Source organism: Acartia tonsa, chromosome 4 (assembly GCF_053477335.1).
Source record: "Acartia tonsa isolate MP-2025a chromosome 4, ASM5347733v1, whole genome shotgun sequence".
Lineage (NCBI taxonomy): Eukaryota > Metazoa > Arthropoda > Copepoda > Calanoida > Acartiidae > Acartia > Acartia tonsa.
In genome coordinates this window covers 34,935,976-34,957,085 of record NC_137263.1, presented here as the reverse complement: position 1 = coordinate 34,957,085, position 21,110 = coordinate 34,935,976, and the positions used below count along the sequence as shown (strand labels likewise).

At 31.5% G+C, this 21,110-nt stretch overlaps 1 protein-coding gene across 2 annotated transcripts in view; it reads left to right on the top strand.

Moving 5' to 3' along the window:
- Nucleotides 1-18,112, top strand: part of Rgl (Ral guanine nucleotide dissociation stimulator-like) — a 102,160-nt gene extending 84,048 nt beyond the window's left edge. For both annotated transcript variants that reach the window (XM_080157795.1, XM_080157794.1), the window contains 6 exons: nt 6,215-6,404; nt 7,022-7,375; nt 12,030-12,659; nt 15,444-16,029; nt 16,385-16,519; nt 17,338-18,112. In XM_080157795.1, coding sequence (XP_080013921.1) covers nt 6,215-6,404; nt 7,022-7,375; nt 12,030-12,659; nt 15,444-16,029; nt 16,385-16,519; nt 17,338-17,522 — 2,080 coding nt within the window. In that variant the 3' untranslated portion in view covers nt 17,523-18,112. The remainder of the gene's footprint in view (nt 1-6,214; nt 6,405-7,021; nt 7,376-12,029; nt 12,660-15,443; nt 16,030-16,384; nt 16,520-17,337) is intronic.
- The last annotated feature ends 2,998 nt before the right edge of the window (nt 18,113-21,110 follow it).

Below are 21,110 nucleotides of genomic sequence, written 5' to 3'. Positions count from 1 at the left end.
TCTGCAATTACGCAAATAAAAAAAATATGCATAATTCTATAAACTTTTAGCCTGGGTTAAAAGCATTTTAATCACGGATTACAAACTCTTTTTTTTTGATGAAAAGCGAAGGGATTCTTTAATTACAGATAACAAAGCGACCAGCATTCAAACCATTACATTTGATTGTATAGCAGCTACTCTACAAAAAAATTCGCTAAAAGATCTGAACTCAAATATATCCAAAAATGTTCACACAAAGGGGCGTTTTAATAAAATTTGCTTGAGTCATGTTATTAAATGAATTATATTTATTTTTGATTATATGCCTCTATACTAACTGTATTGGTTTATACACCCAAATATGGTTTACTTTACAAAAATCAAATGGTCCCACCAAAAAATAGTTTTATGTAAGCTTTATATTGAATTAAAAATTGTAATTAATATATTTTTTTTGTTGATATTTTTAGTAAGGATTTTTACTTCCAAGTAACAAAAAAATCTTTTTGGCTGTTATCATATTAACATAAGTTAGTAGTTATAATGTCTGTATAAGAACAACGTAGGTTTAGGTACACAATTGAACTGTAATGTCGACTTGGCGCTTTATTAGTATAACGTTACTTTATTAGTATAACGTTCAATTATAAAAATTATATGTCTACAGAAATTACAATGTCTTAGAGAAAGTTTTGGCCATTTTAAAGAGAATTATACAGTATTCATAACAAATTTGTTAGACTTCACAGAAGAGCTACCCTTAATGGTAAATGCTAAATACAATAAACATTAAGATAAAACAAAAACTTAACGAATAAGAAGGTGTGCAATAACTTTCGCCAAATTGTCATATCTAGAAAATATTTCATATACGCCAAATAGAAAACAATAGCAAAAGGTTAAAGAGGGCTTGAATTGTAAAAAGGGAAGGTATGATAAGGCGCTTTCACATAAAGTGGGTGTTGAGCACTGATACCTCCCTATAAATTGAAATAAATTTAAAATAAGGTGATGGGGGGAGGGGATTTTTTTTCCTATGCCGAAACCCTTCTTATGCCCTAAACCTGCGGGGCTACCCAGTAACAAATATGACCTAACCTAACCTTAATAATTTTGATAGTGCTAAAAAAATATACTTAAATGATGTTCCACCTAAAATGACTCCTTATAAATACATGTATATGATATGGTATAAAAACTTTTCTGCATGTTATTTGCGTGATGTGAGTGGCTGCGCTTTGCCAACACACGTTTTTACAAACAAGTACAACAATAATTATTCAGAGAGAAAATGTGTCTGCAAGTAATAGAGTAATGACAAAATTCAAAGTTACGAAAGTTTTAAAAGAAAAAGTTAAATAGACAATATGATGTAAAAAATAATATTATGACATTTCATTAAATAGCGCCCTTAACATTTAAGTTTAATCAATTTTTGTTAAAAATTTTGAAATATATCATAAAACGATTAGTTTGTAATTGTACAGATAGACATTGACTCTTTATCCAATGAGAGTCTGCTACCGAAAATAATTTTATTAATTGGTTGCTCAAAAGAAATAGTGTTTTATTGTATGAACACCCAACATTTTAAATCAACCTTTCTGTGCTTTTTACTGACATCCCGAATAATTTAATTTCATCGGCTATGAACATAAATGTACTACAATCCTTAAGGACTATTCTTAATAAATTAAATGCACATATAAAATCCGATTTCATGCTTCTTCCCTTCCTCCCTGAGTTTATATAGGAAAATGTCAATTTCTTTTGTTGCTAGTTTTTAAATGTTGTTGGCAAAGGTGTTGAACTTGTTGATGATGTTGATTTTGTTGTTGATCTTCTAGTTAACATTGTCACACTCCCATGCACAGATTAGGGATTCTTCTCCATAAAAATACCTTTGATAAAAATGTATTTATTTTAGTAAATTTAAAATTTAGTTTTATAATAATTTAAAATGTCTCATATTCAGTGATTGATTGACAATGTCTCTTGAAAATAAATTTTTCAAACTTTTTCGTTCTTTGTTAGCTAATTAAATAAACTTTTAAAAATGTTATCAAATTTGTGTCATTAGGTCCCCAAAGTCCTAGAATGTCATCTTTACTTGGCATAGACATGTATAACATGTTCAGCTGTTTTTACATTGAAGCAAGTATTTTGAGAAAAGAAGATGCTTATTTAATAATTTATGAATTGTAAGTCAAAGTGCCTAGATGTGTGTGTACAATTTTGTGTACAAGTAGCGCAGCAACAACAAACTACTTGAAATATTTATTATCTATTATAAGTTTGTGTATTTTTTTGTTAGTTTAAACTGTTAAAGAGAAGTTATGGTGGTAAAAATATTAATCAAACCGAACCCGGTATTAGTGTCGGACTGATTATGACGTAACAAAAAAAATTAGCCAATGAGAGGCTACTATGAATTTTACCATTGGTCAATAATGTCCTCTCATTGGCTAATTTTTTTTGTTACGTCATAATCAGTCCGACACTAATACCGGGTTCATCAAACCTTTTATTTGGCATTCACTAAAATGTACACCAAACGTTACACAGTTTTATATGATAACCATAATGCAATTTTTTGCTTGCTGCTTAATAAATGTAAGCACGTCCTTGTCAGCTTGATAAATCAGCTTTTGTCAACTCTTTATGTATCAAAACAGCTGCGCCACAACATTTGATGCTGTTTTATAAATCTCAATGAACTTAGAGGAGTAAGTCGATCCCTGCCAATTTTTAATTTTAGTTTTGAAAAGATCACACTTTTTTTTGAAGGAGGGTCATTTTTATCCAGGAACGATTTCACTTGTGGTGGAGAGTACCCTCCTTTCAAGTAGTTAAAAACCTACCATGGTTCTATTAGAAGCTACAATGAAAAGGAAAACCATATTGGTTCAGCAGTTAGGATAAGACATATGGCAATTAGCCTTTCAAAAAATAAAAAATCTTATTTTACATTTAAAAAAATACTCTATGGCCCTAACTTTTTTTTGTTTTTAAATATGTATAAATATTTTATTTTGAAATTATATAGATATTTTATATAAAATTTAAGAATCCTAATTTTTTACTTGTAACCACTTTTTGCATCAAAATATTAAAAAAAATTTACAATAGTTTGAACCCTTTCAAAAATGCAATTATTTTTAACATACATTTTGAGGTATAAACTAAACTTTAAATTATTGATACTTTTAGACATTAATGTGTATAATTTATTAAATATACATATATTGTTTTCAAGTATCTCTTGAACTATGAAATGAAGTCTGATTAAAAAGTTCTAGGGAAAATCATTTTAATCGCTGGACGGATTTGGTTTTCGGGGAGACTTAATGGTACCAACCTTTTAAACCTGCGTACACTATCGGATAAATTGATATCTGCTACCTATTTATTTATGTATATAAAGCATATTTGACTAATTTTGTTACCATCATGTAATCATATGTTGTTGCACTGTAATTTATTAAGCTACAAGAAGTATATTCGTACAATAATGTGAAAGTTTAAAACTAATTTTAGACGATTTTTTCGACCAGTTTTGTGACTTTTAAAAGCACAGATACACTAGAGATATTATAAGTCTGTCCATACATCACTAAGTTGCTACTCAAAGTAAGTTACTTGAAATGACTGCATCTTTGTTATTCGTGGATTTTCAAAATTAAAAAACACAAATTATCTAGACATTAAGCTTTTTATAGTGTCTATAAAAAATTACGTAATATTGGACTACTATATATTGGTCAATTAAATCGTATACAGGCCTACCATTGGTAATTTGGTCTGTGTATTGGCCTATCATTGGTCATTTGTATTGTATGACGTCATTTTTTATGGGCACTGTAAACAGCTCCTCTAGAAATTTATAATGAAATATTAAACACCAATGTATATTTAAATTAGTTTTGATATAGCTTTATTTTTAAGGCTGTAAATGTTGTTAAAATGCTGAAACATATGCACCAACAAACAGTTAGAATTTGAATAAAAGACTTTTGAGTAAATTGTGTTTAATTCATGTTATATCAAAAAGACGGGAAATAAATATTTATTTTTTTTGTAAAACGGTGTTAAGGTGCGGAGGAGGGGGGGTCGTTGATGCGTTTGGATGCAATTTAAGCCAGGGGGATGGAGGGGGGATGTAACAATATTTGTTAAATAATATCCTCTTAACCTTACTTGCCTATAATTATTTTCAATTCCATCTCATCAACCATCCTCCCCTCCCTTCCTCTCATTTCAATTATATGAATTAATTTTGTAGAGTTCAAATGTTTAAAATCATATCAGGACTAAATTATGATTATAGGCATTTGAAGAGTGGCTGCAATAAGCCAGTTGAAATTGTGTTTCATTTTAGAGTGGCTTAAACCAAGCAAAAACAATAAAACATATCTTCTGATAGAATAAATCGCCTGACAATTTATGTATCTTAATCTTTAATTGTAACCAAACATCGAATTACATCCAAACATCTTAATACCAATTGCCCTACACCTTAGCATCTAATATTTGTATTGTACAAAAATTTAAATCAATTTCCATTCACCCTAACATCTAATATTTGTATATTACAACAATGAAATTAGATACCATATAACCATGCATCTAATATTTGCATTGTACAAAAATGAAACCAATTATCATATAACCAAGCATCTGATATTTGTATTGTACAAAAAAGAAACCAATTACCATATAACCAAGCATCTAATATTTGTATTGTACAATAATGCATCCAATTACCATATAACCTAGCATCTAATATTTAATATGCAAAAACAATAATGAATAAAAATCTTAATTATGCATGATATGGATACAATGCATTCACACACACACACACATACAACACACATACACACACACATACACAAACACACACACATATGTGACCTGAACCGTACGGATGTGGTGCATCAATCTTTTTCGCACATATTTTATATTTCACCATTTGCTAATATAACATTAGAAATAAAATAAACAAAAAGACTAATTTACTATTTTATAGGTGAATTTATAATGAAAAATGGCTAATTTGGTATTCCACATAACATGATAATTAAACTTGCCATTGACAATATGATTAATTTCTATCTAATTATTTTTTGCAAATTCATTATATTTTTTGCGATTATTATCGTACACCAACTATACGGCCTTTATCAAATTCAAGGAGTTATCTATCCAAAGGTGTAACTATTGCTTATTAAGTTATTTAAATAGCTAAAAACCTATCTAATACACTATAATGAAGCCTTTAAAAGACTTTGTTTTGTTTCGCTGTTGAAGAAGGGATTTAAAGAATATACTTGATTAGACAAACAAATAAACATCCTGCTGCTATTTAGAAAGGATTAGAGATAGAAAAGAAATTATACAAAGGGAGGGAAGTATTATATACAATTTTTATATGTAATAGGATTATGCTTAATAACTGTTTTCTTATTATCTTATTTTACACACACACACACAGATTCAACAGTGTGTAACAACAATTTAGAAAGCGTAGCTACTCTATAATCGTTACCAGAATGTCCGTATGTCCATTTTAAACATGTTTTTTTTTTAACTTTTTAACAACAATTTTTTATGTGATAAAATCATCCGATTGATCTTATTTTTGAATTACTGATTCCAATTACAATAAGGTACAAATTATGAGCGAAGCATCTTTATAATCAAGTCCTAGAAATGACAGTATGTCCTTAAACAGAATTCTGTATTTAAGAAATTTTGCAACAAATTTACATATAATAAAACTTATATATTCTTATTTTGTTTATTCAGTTCTGACACTCTACAAGGTTTAATGTTTGTCTGTCATACCATTTCAGAGCTTTGCTTTTATGGATGATGTTGTCATCCTCGTTAAATAAAAATTGTATGTTATAAAATATTGGCAAAATTTGACATTACTAAATCAAGTACGCTTATTTAAAATTTAAATAATTCTAAAAGATGACATATAATATCCATTACATATATGTTTTAATATTTTAAATTTTATTCTATTAATTTTATGCTATTACTTAAAATAGGATTGTGGTGTCTTCTCTTTACAGTGCACAGAAGATCTACTCTCCTTAGACTTTAATCTTTAAATAAATTTAAAAAAAAAGGGGGGGGGAGGGGAGAAAGTATTTGCCTTGCCCCTGCGGAGGAGCCTAATATAAATTGAAATAGAAATGAGATTATGAATATTTATTTTCAGGTATGAACAACTTGGCCAACTGACGACGAAGGAGCGCGCAGAGCAGCACCGGCGGACCCTGCGCCAGGCTCTGCACGTCTGGCTGGATCAGTTCCCAGAGGACTTCATAGAGCCCCCGAATTTTCCATGCCTAACTCATCTAGAAAATTTTTGTCGCCGCGTGTTGCCTGGCTCAGAGTTGGATAGTAAGGTAATGAACTTAAAAACAAGGATGACAATGAACAATAACTCATGTAGAGTGTAAGAACTTAATAAGCAGAACAAATATATATTTGTACATAAATTTGTTGCAAAATTGCATAAATACAGGATACTGTAAAAGGACATACTTCACATTCATTGTGGTTTGATTATAGAGATGCTTAATAAGTTAATATTGTACATTGTTGTCCTAAGAATCTTTATTCCAAAAATCAGATGGATAGGAAAATTATACCGTACAAAAAGATGTTGCAAAAAAGTTAAAAATAAGCATGTTTCGAATGAACATACGGACTTTCTGTTAACGATTATATAGTTGCTATGCTTTCCAAATCGTTCTAACTATTCTTCCACATCCATTACATTAACTTGTTCTTGCCATTCAAAGAATTTCCTGAAAAATTCATTAAAGCAATAAGTTTTCAATTTGAATTTCTAATTGTTTAAAACTTTCAAACTTCCTGGTAACTTTTGCTTTGTATATTTTTTTGTTTTCTGTTGTGTATTCTATAGCACTATGCATCCCCCACTCTCTCAATTAGTTATAATATAGATAAAATATCATCATTTTTTCTCTTGGAAATAATTAAACGTACTTTTTTTCAGATACAGAGAAAAGGGCGACAGTTTCGGAAAGGCGAGATAGTAACGGACACCCCGTTAATCCAGCACCTTTTGGGCAGCCAGTCACCATCCTCTCGTTACCCTCTACCGTCCCGCGCCCACTCCCCGTCTAGGTATTCAAATAACGGGCCGTCTGGCGGCGGCGGCGGGAGCGGATCGTTTCCCGTGAGCGCGCGGTACCGTCCCGGTCATCATTTGTCACCGCACCACCACCAGCTGTATGGGCTGCATGGTCTGGGGGGTGGGGGAGGACGGGGAGATATGGGGCCGCCCTACCTGGATATTCTGGAGATACCTACCCGCCATTTTGCTCAACAAATCACGGCTATGGATAATGTAAGTGTTTTTTATTTTTTTGAAAAGCTACTCGACAATGAAACACTTTACCTAAACTATTTTTGGTTGATATGACAGGCGCCTTACTTGTTTATAGTAGGATCTTTACTCGTCCTCCAAAGGTCATCCAGGTTTTATAAATGTTTTAATTATGATTTTTTGATTATAAGTATAAAAGAAAACTATAGTAAAAGAATATTTAAATTTTCATAAAAAGAATAAAGATATTATCAAATTTTGCAAAAAGATGAAATTTTATTCAAATTTTTCTAAAAAGAATTTTTTTTTTGCATGGAAGAGTTATTTTCTAAAGGTTAATGGCTAATATTACCCTTTCATCTAGAGATAGGTAATTGGGGAAAAAAAATTAATTTTAGAAATATATAATTCCTGTCTGGTTAAACCAAGACTTTTTTCATAACTTTATCCCTTAAATGAAGTAGAACAATGAAAAATATAAAAAGTTGAAACATATATAAATCATGTATATTCCCCCCCCCCCCTCTTACATATATTAATCAAATACGTAATGCACATGTGATTTATCTAAAAGTGTTCTATCCCTAAAGTCCTGGTTTGTACACACAAAAAAAAGGATAAAGAAACACAATGAAAAAAATAATTTTAAATACAATCTTAATAAAATGAAAATGAATTACAATTAAAAGTAAATCAATATATATGTATCATATACATACTCAGTCCAAAGTTCTTAACCTTAATGACCAACATACTTACAGACCACTAGAAAAAGTTGTAGAGTTGCTTTGCTTAGAAAAAAAACTCCTTTTTACATTGTTATTACAAGAGAGAAGGTAGAGATGTTTGTTAACATTTTTTTGTGGTTTACATTTACAAACGTGAGAACAAGAGAGATCTATAGATGGCAGAGAACCTGGTCTAAAATAGACCTTTACCCAGCTCAAACTTTTAAGGGGGAGAAAACGTTACAAACTAGGTAGCTAATATTGTTCGTTATAATAAATGAGACATAGGTCATTTTCTTATTTTAGTTATTTTGAAAGAATTCAAGAACATGGATATTTTACTTGTTTCCCCTTTGTCAGCTTTCTAAATATGATTTTCTTTTGTTGTTGTGAGAATTAAACAACAAGTTTTCTGAGCCAGGGTGTGGGTTTCAAATAACGAATATTCTGTTGGCAAAATATAAATATTTTTGTTTAATTTTACATCTTTGGGTGATGGGTTCGAATCCGGCCAATATTTTAAACTAAAGTAAATTTTAAAGATTTGCCAGATAAAAAAAACAGAGTTTTATTTTAGAGTTTAGACCTAATGAATCGAGGAATTCAACTCTGTTTATTAAAATGTGATGTTCAGAAGATTTATTGAAAGTAAACTTATTTTGCTAAGATATGTCCACATCTCCCCTTTATAATAATGAAGATTTATTTCTTCTTATAATAAAAAAGTTATTGAAAACAACCAAAGTTGTTGGCAGAGCAACAAATTAACCAATTATTATATTTTAACTTCCCATTTTAAGTAATTTACATATTGCTAGTGTTTAATTGGTCTTGAGACTTTCATAAATTGTTAAGGTTTATTTTACACGTTGCTTTATTAATGAAACACTTATTAAAACCTTGATGTTTATCTACACGGACATGAAAGTATAATCAGTAAAACACTTTCTAGCATGGTTTCGAAACCGATTGATATCCGCTGGATTAGAACCGGTTCTCAGTCAAAGTCATCTTGTACAGCATCGTATTACAGACAATATTCCACAATTATTAAATAAAAATAATATCATTAATACAAGTTTTGTTAGCTCGGGCCTTTGGCATAAATCTTGTAATTTTTTCATTAATATCCGTGGAAAGCTGTTTATAATACGATGCGATAAATAACTACTACTTCATTTTCCGGGACAGCTCAATAGCAGCAAAAATCCCGGTAATACTAAAATTTAATTCTAAAACTTTAATTTTGAGTGATTTTATCGTGTTACCGTTATTTTGACTTTTTCTTTGTTAGATTAATAAAGTAAACTTTTTTTTACTATTAACTTATCCCTCCCTGGTTAAAAACATTCTTTGCATATTTTTCAAGGTTTTGGTAATCTTTATAAACATTAATTTAAGATCATTGAAAAAAATTTCAAATTAATTTTTTATTTGGGAGGTAGTGAAATGGCCATGGAGCATAAATTAAGTTAATTTTCCCTAATAGCTGTAATCTACCAAGGCGAACATTTTTACATCCTTCTGAGAGATTCCATTTACTTACAGTATAGTTTAAGATAAATAAATGTATTTAAAACAGCAAAAATCTACCAAATAGCTCTAAAATTGAACAAAAAAGACATTGTAACTGTATTTAATAAGTGAATGATTTGTCCTATTGATTTCAATATAACATACATATAATCAAATATTTGAATGAAATTTAGAAATTGGTAATTTTGGTGTTAATATAAAAAAACCAAATTTTTTTAGATTTGCACAATTTTAATATTGTGACATTTTTTGGAGGGAAATAAGATTATTTTGTCTTAAATAAGAATAAGAATGACAATATGATGAATGAAACAATATGTTTTCTCAAATTAATAATCATTTTTGACCAACCAAAAAGTTGCAAGCAAAAGTATATCCAAGATGCTTTTATCATGTTACAGTTTTTTAAAAATATTGAATAAGAAATATTTGTAATAATTTATGAACCACCTCTAAATTGTTAAATACTTCACGGACGAATGTTTCTTTTCGATATTTTATAGGGACAGTTATTCTGAAAATAAAAAGTTTAACAAAATAGATGTATATTTCATATGTTAGTAGGATTTAAGTAATGGCTCTGTAGTTGCAGCTGCCGTCGCAGTAGCAGCCTTAGTAAGTCATCAATCCGCTACCATGGCGCAGTATTATCTTTTATCAAGCTGAATTTACAACTGCTAAAAACAAACTGCTGATTGAAAATTCGTAAATTCAAACAAAGCTGTCTAATTTGACAACTCAAATCGCAGCCGACAAATGGACTTGCTGACATAATATGACTACAACTTTACTGACAAAATGAGCCTTTTTCTAATATACATTGATGTTCTAATAATACATATTATTAAAATGAAAATCATAAAATTAATAACAGTTTTGTTAGACTTGGCCTTTGGCCCCTCGGGCCTAACATAACTGGTTGTAATAATTTTGCATTTTGATATCTGCGAAAAGCTGTCTATAATACGATGCGATTTAGATGACAATTATAATACTCCTCCCCCTCTCTGCTGATCAAACTAAATTTTGTCAATTCAATGATTTTATTTCAATATTTACTAGCAACAGGTTGGAGCAATGGATTTGCGTTACTTGTATCTTTTACACCAGATTATCATGTTCTTAAATGATGTGAAACTCGCAGGGGCTAAAATAACGATACTCCCCATCCACACCCTTTACCCCATCCCCTCTGATGGATGAACTGACCAATAAATAATGTCCTTGTTAGCATCCTAAATTGACGTCAATTTTTCCCCTGTCATAATATCCACTCATATTCTATATCCATTGTTGGAGCATACCTACTTTAAAATGAGAAAGAACAACTCCCCCCCCCCCCCTCCCTTCAAACTTTAAAAACTTTTCTGCCCTTCGTTGGTAAAAAAACCTGATATTGAATCTTGATTGGACTGTACAAAATGACAAGCTGTCGAATCTTGTCCGTCAGCTAATAATTTAAAATCTTATATGGGGGTAATTTTGTTTATAAAAATTGGTATAAATACAATTTAATCTTAATCCGTCTCTTTAGATCTCTGGAAGTATTTCCACATAAAATAACATTACTGTCGATGATCATATATTGACATAAACTTTTTAAAATGTGTTTTACATATATTTTTAATAAAACGATTCAAGAAAGATTGGTAAACTTAGGTAAAAGGTTTCGTGATTTTTTTGTATTTTTTTACAACAAATTGAAAACATTCATATTTTAAATTCCTTCTTTATAATAAAATTCATTGTATGGTCAAAGACATAAAATGTAGAAAAAAGCAAGGATCAAAATATGTATAAGATTCTCATAAAGACTCTAAAAAGACCTTTAAAGAAATACTTCAATACCATTCGACCAATAATAATTTTTTTTTTAGATTGTTGATTATTTTCTTCATCTATTTTTCATTAAAATCGCACTGATACCATAATTATAGGCTAAGCGTGCAGACGTACAGGCCCTAATTGTAGAGCAACTTCGCTCCAATGAAAGAATGTAAGAAATCCCACAAACGTCATGTTAATATTTCTTAATATTTTGTGTAAATTATTACAAACGTGCACATTCAAAATGTATCAGTGTAGCCTTTCAAAACAAATCTCTATTTCATGTAAAACCAAGGACATTTATGTTCATAATTATTAATATGTAGCGCAGCATTGAAAGTTAACAATAGCCTGGGTTAAAAAGATTAGTAAACTGTTATTCAAAAACGAAGAAAGAAAAAGTTGTGATATGCAGACATACAGATATCTGGACTGACGAATGTACGAAAATAACCTAATTTTAGAGTAGCTACACTACTAGAATTAATATATCATGTAAAACTTTATTGCTGTCATTTTTCCGGTGGCCGTGGGTCTTGCATAAAATAATTGATATTAAAAGTTAAAATTTTTATATTTTTCAGGAGTTGTTCAAGCACGTGATCCCCCACCAGTGCCTGGGGTCTGTGTGGTCCCGCCGGGACAAGAACAGGGACAGGGACGCAGCCACCGTCCTCGCCACCATCGAACAGTTCAATGCAGTTAGTTATAGAGTCATTTCAACGGTTCTTGTCGACTCCGAGGCCAAGAACTCAACGCGCGGCCGCGTGATCACCGCGTGGATAGATATTGCGCAGGAGTTGCGCGTTCTTAAAAACTTTTCATCCCTAAAGGCCATCGTGTCGGGCCTGCAGTCAAATCCTGTTTACCGGCTGAAGAAAGCCTGGGCCACCATAGCTAAGGATAAGTTAGAAATATTTGAGGAACTTGCGCGCATTTTCTCTGAGGAAAACAACGCAGTGGCGCAACGCGAGTTGTTGGTGCGCGAGGGTACGGCGAGGTTCGCTGATACGGCCGGCGAGAACGACCACCACCTTCAGAAGGTGCTACAGAAGCACCAGGAGAACTCTCGAGGCATCAGCTACGGCACTATTCCGTACCTGGGCACATTCCTCACGGACCTGACCATGATCGACACCGCTGTGCCGGATATTGTCTCCGAGGGCCTCATCAACTTTGACAAGCGCCGCAAGGAGTTTGAGGTCTTAGCTCAGGTTTGTTTATTTCTTAAATTTGTTCTCCTTTGTGTCCTTGAAAATATTGGCTAAAAATCATCCTTATGTAAAAGTAACTGATTTCTGTGTGTGTGTCTATCTGTTACTAAGAATCTCACTGAATTGAACCGATATGGATCTTCTCTACTTTAGCTCCAGGGAAGGTTTATAACTATTTTGAGGGAGGGTATCTTAACCCTCTAAGATAAACCGCCCCTTTGAAAAATACCCTCTCATAGAAAAAGGGAGTAGATTAAGTAAGAGTAATTTTAAAAAGTTTTATGATATATTTTTTTGTTCTCATTCAATCCACTACTATCTATAAATTTTACCATATTGGTCAATTGCAGTGTATACTGGCCTCTCATTGGTTAATTTTTTTGATGTCATAATCTGAGTCAGCCACTTTTACTAGCTTCACTGACAAACTGTCTACAATATCATGTGATAGAAATACATATATTAATAGTGAACAAAACTTGTTCAGAAAACTTTTAAGCTGAAAAGTTTGTGCCTTGTTTTTAGCAGCTTTTTTTCTTGGATACCTGGATAGGGCAATGCAAGTTAAATTAGTATATAATACAAACCTATTCAAAATCAGGGATATAAAGATCTAAAATTAATTTTCTTGGCTGATTTGGCCATTTGGTACTGGAACTAATGCAACTTTTCTTAGTTCGGCTAATTCTAAAGACTTTGGGGACTAGCGCACATAATGCCGCTGAATTTGTTACGGTTGTAGTAGACCAAACTCAATGAAAAGGTCCTACGACAAAGGCAGGAGTCCCAAACGTCGGAGTGGACACTTAACCTAACCTATTTTAGACCATCTTATAGGTTTTTAAATGCCTAACCCCTGCGGAGGGCTTATTTGTTCATTCATATCTTAACCTAACCTAATTTGCATAGAAATACTTAATAAAATTAATATTTTAACACTCCCGCGTTTCTCCACTCCTTCGTTTGGGACACCTGCGTTTGTCCTTGAACCAATGAAAATAATCAACACGATTTCTGTCATAATTGAAAGGTAGATTATTTTTCTTCTTTTTAGCAATCGAAGGGTTTCTTTCTGTTTAATATTTGTTGGTAGTTTGTCTTCAATATTTAAAGTATATGTAAAGTAGTCATGATATCGATTATAATGTCTAGTTGATTCATACTAAAGACATTAAACCTACCTTGGCATAACTTTATTTGTTTTGGCCAGTAAAAGGAAAGCTCTCAGCCATTCACTGAAAATATGGATGTTGACCATAAATACTACAGACCTGACAGACTAACCGACTGAATATGTCAAAACCAACTGAAAGTAAGAATTATAGATTATCTCTGCTTATAAGTATTTACTATTATATAGTATGATAAGACACTTGAGAAATATTCTCTCGCTATTTATCTTCTTAAAAATATACTTATATTCTTATTTATCTCCTTATAAACTTATTTAACAAGATATAAGATATAAAATAACTTGGATATTAAGACAGGGGAAAAATTGTCGTCAATTTGGGTAGCTAGCATGAACGCATTTATTGGTCAGTTCATTCATCCAGTAGGAGGTGAGGGGATAAGGTAAAGGAGGTGTAACATCCAAGTAATAATAAATCCATTTATATAAACTGTTTATACTTTTTTCAGAATTGTGAATTTTGTAAAATATTGAAATAAAACACAAAATGATATTTTTTGTCTCAGCAAATTCTCTTGAAAATTTTGAATAAGCTTCATAAAAGTTATTTTTCGCATTGTATTATTGACAACTTTCCGCGGATGTTAAAAATAAAAGATTACAACCAGTTTTGTTAGTTTTTTCGTACAAAATGTTTGTAATACGATGCTGTACCTGATTTTTAAAATCTGGCTAAGAACCGGTTCTAATCCAGCGGTTTCGAAGCCATACTGGAAAGATAGTTCAGTGTTGTAGACATACCTATCTGTTTTTAAAAGCGAAGCTTTTCTATAATTAGGGTCGGTCCGTCCGTACGTCCGTAACGGATAGCTTTTTTCGTTAATTTAGGCATGTTAGGATTGTCCTATCGATTTCAAATTTTGCATGGTGATTCCTTTAATAGTTAGGTACGATTTAGAAAGCGTAGCAACACTATAATCATTACCAAAATGTCCGTACGTCCGTTTTAAACATGTTGATTTTTTTACTTTTTTAACAACTTGATTGATCTGATTTTTGGTATATTGCTTCCTGGGAGAACAAGCGAAGCAACTCTATAATCATGTCCTTAAAATGTAGGTATGTCCATAAACATTTTCCTGTATAAAGCATTTTTTTTAACAAATTAACTTATAATTTTGCTTCGACTCTTATATATTTATATTCTGATTATTTAGTTCTGACAATATATAAGTGTTAATGTCCGTTTGTCCTACCGTTTCAGTGCTTCGCTTTTATGGATGTTGTCATCCTTGTTAAATATTAAGATTGTAGTTGGAGGTACTGACAAACAAAGTTAAAGAGTAGCCAACTTCTTTAAGATTAAACGTACAGATTGTATACGTATTTTTAACAATTGAAATATGAAATTTATTTTGTCTAACTATAGTTTAACTTTGTAATAAATAGATTAAAAAGAAATTAACATCCTGTAAGAAAATTTTTGATTAATTTTTCTAGTTAGGACTATTATTACTATTTTTCTGACCGAGAGGCTAGGTGCAAACTAACTAGTTAGAAATATAGCAAAAAAAGTCATTGAAAAGGATTAATTTCTATATTGATTCTTAAATAAAACGGGTTTCATTTTACTAAAATGTTTCATATTCTAGATCAAGCTGTTGCAAGGAGCTGCCAACGCGTACTCCATTGACCGGGACCCCAGGTTTACCAAATGGTTCGACTCCGTGCTCATCATGGACGAACTTGAGGCATTCGAACTCTCCTGCCAGATTGAGCCGCTACAGTCGGCGGCCAACAACAGCTCAACCGGCGGCGGCAGCGGTAGCACAAGCGGTAGCGCAAAGGAGACGCGATTTAAACGGCGGATTACACCGTTGTCCAATCATCGGAAGAATGATTCCATTGCGAGTACAGTGTCGGGAAGCTCGAATTCAAGCACGCCGATGCTGTGTGAGACAGACGGCTCGCTGCGCGAGGAAGACGACGCTGTTTTGAGCGTCGGCGGCGGTGCAACTAGCCTGAATGACAGCCTCCGGTCACGCGTGTCCTCGGCGAGCTCCAACTGCTCTACGCCGTCGTTGGACACAAGTATATCCAGCAGCACGCCAAGTAGGCCGGACAGGACCAGTACAGTCAGTGATAATCCAAGTGCCTCTCCCCCACAGGATCCCTACAGGACGCCAGAGTTCTATATTATCAGGGTGTCCCTAGAGACCTCTACTGAAGCCACTGAAGGTAAACAAATATTTTATGCAAAAAAGAAATTATTAACTTACCCCCTCCCAAAAAATACATACTTTCAGTTTTCATGGATTTGGTTGGAATTTTTTATATTTGAATGAGTCCAATCATTTCAAACTCATTTAGTTATTATGGTTATTTGAGATCATATTTGAAAGTTAGGCATAACTTTCAAGAAAATGTGTTTCACTCACAAGTAAAAAAAGTAGTTTGTCTGTGCTGAACAGTAAAAGTCCTATTTCTCCAATGGCTTTATTGAAAGACAAAGCAATAGACGGAAAAATTAAATTAATTAAAAGGTTTTATGCAAAAAAAATCCAAATATACAAAAATCTTTTTTTATTTGTAGGTGTGATAATGTATAAAAGTATAATGTTGAGTAACCGTGAGCACACCAGCGAGGTTATCTGTTCTGCCATGCTCAAACACGGCCTGGAAGGTTGCCCAGAGGAATATAGCCTCTCTCAACTGCTTCCGGATAAAGGTATGGTCAATTAAAGGTCTAGAAGACATTAGTTTGTGTAATTAAAGAGATAAGTTAGTGCGTTTTTTCTTAGCGAAGCTACTCTATAATCCCAAATGTCCATAACTTTAGTGATTTTGGTCCGATTTTCAAAATCCTAATTTGTATTACTATCTCATATCAGATTTAACACTCATATTCTGCACACCTTTTGAGTATAAATTTAGATATGTAATTTTATTGAAATTTATTATTTTTTTTGTTAATATCCGATTTTATGGAAATATGGTAGTAAATTTGAAATTTATTGACTTACATTTTACATAATTTTCTTTTTAACAGCGAAGATTCTCGATATTCACGTTATGTCTGTCAGTCTGTCCGTGACTTATTATCGCCTATTCTCTTTGTCTTTCCCTTTATGCAACTGAACATTTGATCTATAACTTACTTTGTCTGGTTGGTTATCCTTGATTTTTTTGCACTACTTATGGATTGTTGTTATTCTTGTTTTTATAACAAAGCTTCAGATAGGGCCACAATTGAAAAAGAAATCTTTTGCTTATATGTGGAAGAGGCTAAAATCTAAAATCATAGAAGTTTTCGATATCCTACTGGACACAAAGACTTCCAATACACAGATCAATTCAGGGCTAAGAAATAGCCAACAAGCAAATTCAGTTGTTGGTTACAGCTCAGATAAATTACAATTAGGGGCTGTGATTCAGAAAACTAATCGAAAATTGAATAATTTGTTAAGTAAAATTTTGTCAGAATCCTGGTCCCTTGTCCCTGAATACAATAATGTAGAGAAAATATCTAAAATTATCTTATTTCAGAACTCGTGATTCCGCCAAACGCAAACGTGTACTACGCCATCAACACGGCGCACGACCTAAACTTTGTCCTCCGCCCCCGCAAACCAGACGTCGAGGCGGGCGGAGTTGGCGGCAGCAGCAAGGCAGACCGCCGCCGTGACACAAGCCGGGCCAGGAAAAAGCTCCTTGGACTGTCATTATCTTAATTATGTGAATTTTTATGTAAAAGATGTTTGCAAAAAAAGTTTACCTGAATTTTTACAAAAAAAACTTTTTATGTTTGTAACTGTAATTACATAAAAAAATGTAGGTACACCTATTTAATATATGGGGTAACCTATTGTAATAGATAGGTATACCTTATTTTATCTAATTCCAATTATTATAAATAAAATTGGTTACATATCTAGTAAAAAAAACATTGCAATAAAGTTAAATTCTCTTGCTACTCATTTGTGCTAAAAATATAAATTTAACATTAAATTTTAAATATCTTTTAGAGATTTTTGTTATTACATATTTTTGTTATAAAAGACTTAAAAAGCATAATCAGAAAAAAAACTTATTAATTGTTAAAACTAAAAGATTATAATAATAAAAAGACAACGATTTAGTAAGATTTATATCTTATAAAATTCTAAAGTTTTAAATCTTAATTCTATTCTGAAAATTTTCCATTACTACTTTATTTTTCATAAATTTAAGAAAGGATTTTAAAATTTCATATTTATTCTTTCTTCTATAGGAAATTTTCATCAATAAAAGATAGTAAAATAGGACAAATAAAGATTTAAATTTTAAAAAATCTGATTCAGGGGCGTTTGAAAGGGGAGGGTTTAATATATGGTGTTAACACCCTCCGTAAGAAAAAAAAATGTGGAGGACTTTCTTTACCAGACAAACTTTTGTTGTTGTTAAGAATATATACTAATAATATGTCCACTGTGACCACTTTAAGTTAACAACAGGTAATCAACACTTTTTGATTGAGTAAGGTAAACGGTATAATAATTTATTAGCTACTACAATTTTTATTTAATATAGTCGACAAAATATATCTTATATTTTGAATATTTTTTTATATCTTCTTCTAAGCTAAAATCAAAAAGTTATTTTTTCCCTTAAATCATTCTCTGTCCTGTTCTATTATCAATTGAAATCTATCTTATTTTACCAAAAGTTTAGTTTCTGAAAACGAATTTGATCCAAAAGTTTGACAATAATTTATTTAGTAAAAGTTTAAACCAATCTCCTATCCACTGCATTTTAAATCCCAGCCATTTCTCAACTTGGAACTTATTTTGAAATTTTGATATTTCAATCCTGTGCGATATATTTTAATCCAGTTTTCTCCATGCCCAAGCCACAAAAACAGTTGCAAAAAAAACTTTTGCTTTCTCTTTTGACAATTTTTTGGTATTTAGGCTAAACTTGTACAAAAATCTGACCATTTATAAATAGAAGTATAAAAAATCCAGGGATCGGAAGCCTCACGTAAGCCGCGCATAAGCCTCAGTTTTAAACCTGCTTGTGAGCAGAAAAAAAAATTAAGAAAGAAGGATTGTCTGCTAAAGAGCCGTTTTATACATCCAGCTGAATTTTATAGTGATAAAATCACGATTTCACTGAGGCTTACACGCGGCTTACGTGAGGCTTCCGATCCCTGAAAAAATCTATACTGACTATGAGAAATTAAAGGTTTTTTTTCTTTGTGACTTGGGCATTATGTTATTGTTTGTACATTCCTATTCCTAAAGCTTTAACTTAAGACCTTTCCTAATGATAACTTATCAATTTTGTCAAATTTATGATATTTGTAAGTCATATTTTTTGCATTATTAAAAATATTTGAAAATATCCTTTAAAACTGTTATATTAAAGTATTATTAAAAATTTGAAATTTTAAGGCAAAAATAAAACATAGTTATTTATAGAAGATATTAATGTAGTTATAATTTTATATTTGCTTTATGATTTCAAATGGTTTGTTATTGAACACAAAAAGTTCAAAATTAGTCAAATTTTTATATTTCTCTATGTATTATTATTATTATTTTTGTAGAATTATTATATTGTTTTATAAATTTTTATGATAACTTTATCTAGAAATATATTTTGTTAATTAAGAGAAACAATTTTGTTTATCTGTCAGTAGCGAAGCTACTCTATAAATCACAATATCCGTCTGTCTCTTCGTTGATCCCTGAAAATGATGACTTTAAAGATGAAAAATCCAATGTGTCGAGTTTTTTTTAAACAAGACAATCGGCGATAAATGATGTACAGTAGGATATATAAGTTGGAAGGAATTTTAATGATAGAGGGAGATTTGAAATCTGCATCAAATTTTAAGGATTTTTTATGAAATTCGTTTTTTCTATAATTCTTTATCTAAAAGCGGAAATACAATTTAAGTTCATAAATTTTGACCAATAGGATAGGTGGATTGGAAACTACCTGCGCTCCTCTAATTGGTTGAATGATGTGCGACACTTAAGCTTCTCCAATCAGAGCGCAGATAATTTTTAATCCACCAATCACAGTTGGCAAAATTAATAACCTTAAATTGTATTTCCGCTTTTAGATAAAGAATTATACAAAAAAAGAATTTTATAAAAAATCCTTAAAATTTGATGCAGATTTCAAATCTCCCTCTAACATTAAAATTCTTTCCAACTTATATATCTTAATGTACAGCCCATGCAGATAAAATAAAATGAGGAAACGATAAAACACTTCAGGCGTTTACCCACCGAGTGGAATTTCAATTTTTATAAAAGTACCCAAAGCTTTTCAGCCAACAAATGCAATATCGTGTATATAAAACTTTGGGTACCGGCTCAATATACAGTCAAATGTCCCTTTCTTCTCTAGATGTTCCTTATTCAAATTAGATTATTACTAATCAGAAGTGTATTTTGTCGCTGATAAACATCTTTCATTACAATCATGAGTGTTTGTCTCAGTGGTTAAATGACGTACAGATTAGTTATTAGTTTAGAAAAGCTGCGTCTATACACTTTTGTTGACAACTTCTATAACATTCATGGGAACGAAACTCAACAAATCAGACTGGCCTACAAACAAACATTATGGTCAATAGCGACAAACATTCAAATAGCTTTTGATGTATGTTCTCCCTCTACCCAGCAACGAGGTGGTAGCTGGGTATCCTGCCCAGGGTGACTGTGGTACGATATGGTTGATCGACGGGCCCTTCTTTCTTCCTATTTTCCATTGTGGTAGCTTGGGAATGTATCATTCACAACAACAAAAAATGTTACATTTTGGAAAACTTATTATTCGCTTTATCATTGTGCCTAATCGTTCTAGTAATGACAATTCAAAAAAATCAATTTATTAGGTCATATATTTCTTGTAAAAAAGTGCCAAAAATAAAAAAATATTCTATCGACTTTCTGATAATGATTAAAAAAATGCTGAGCTTTTAAGATATTTGTCTGTGACGGGAATCTGTCATAGAGGAACAGACCCTAAATGTAGAGATGTTTGGTTTCTGAATAATTTTAATTTTTTAAATTTTATCTGTCTGTTACTTACAGGAATCTGCTACAGACAGACGAACCATCCCTAGAAATATAGAAAGCTTCGGTTTTGAAAAAATTTTAGGTGAAAAAATTTCTCCTGCAAATATTACAAAACTTTTTACAGAAAATCTAAAAAAAAACAAATTTACCAAAGAAAATTTTCTTTTCAAAAATATTTTTTACTGTGATAATATAAAATGAATAGAATTGCGCATAAATAATAAAAAAAACCTAATAAATCTTCAT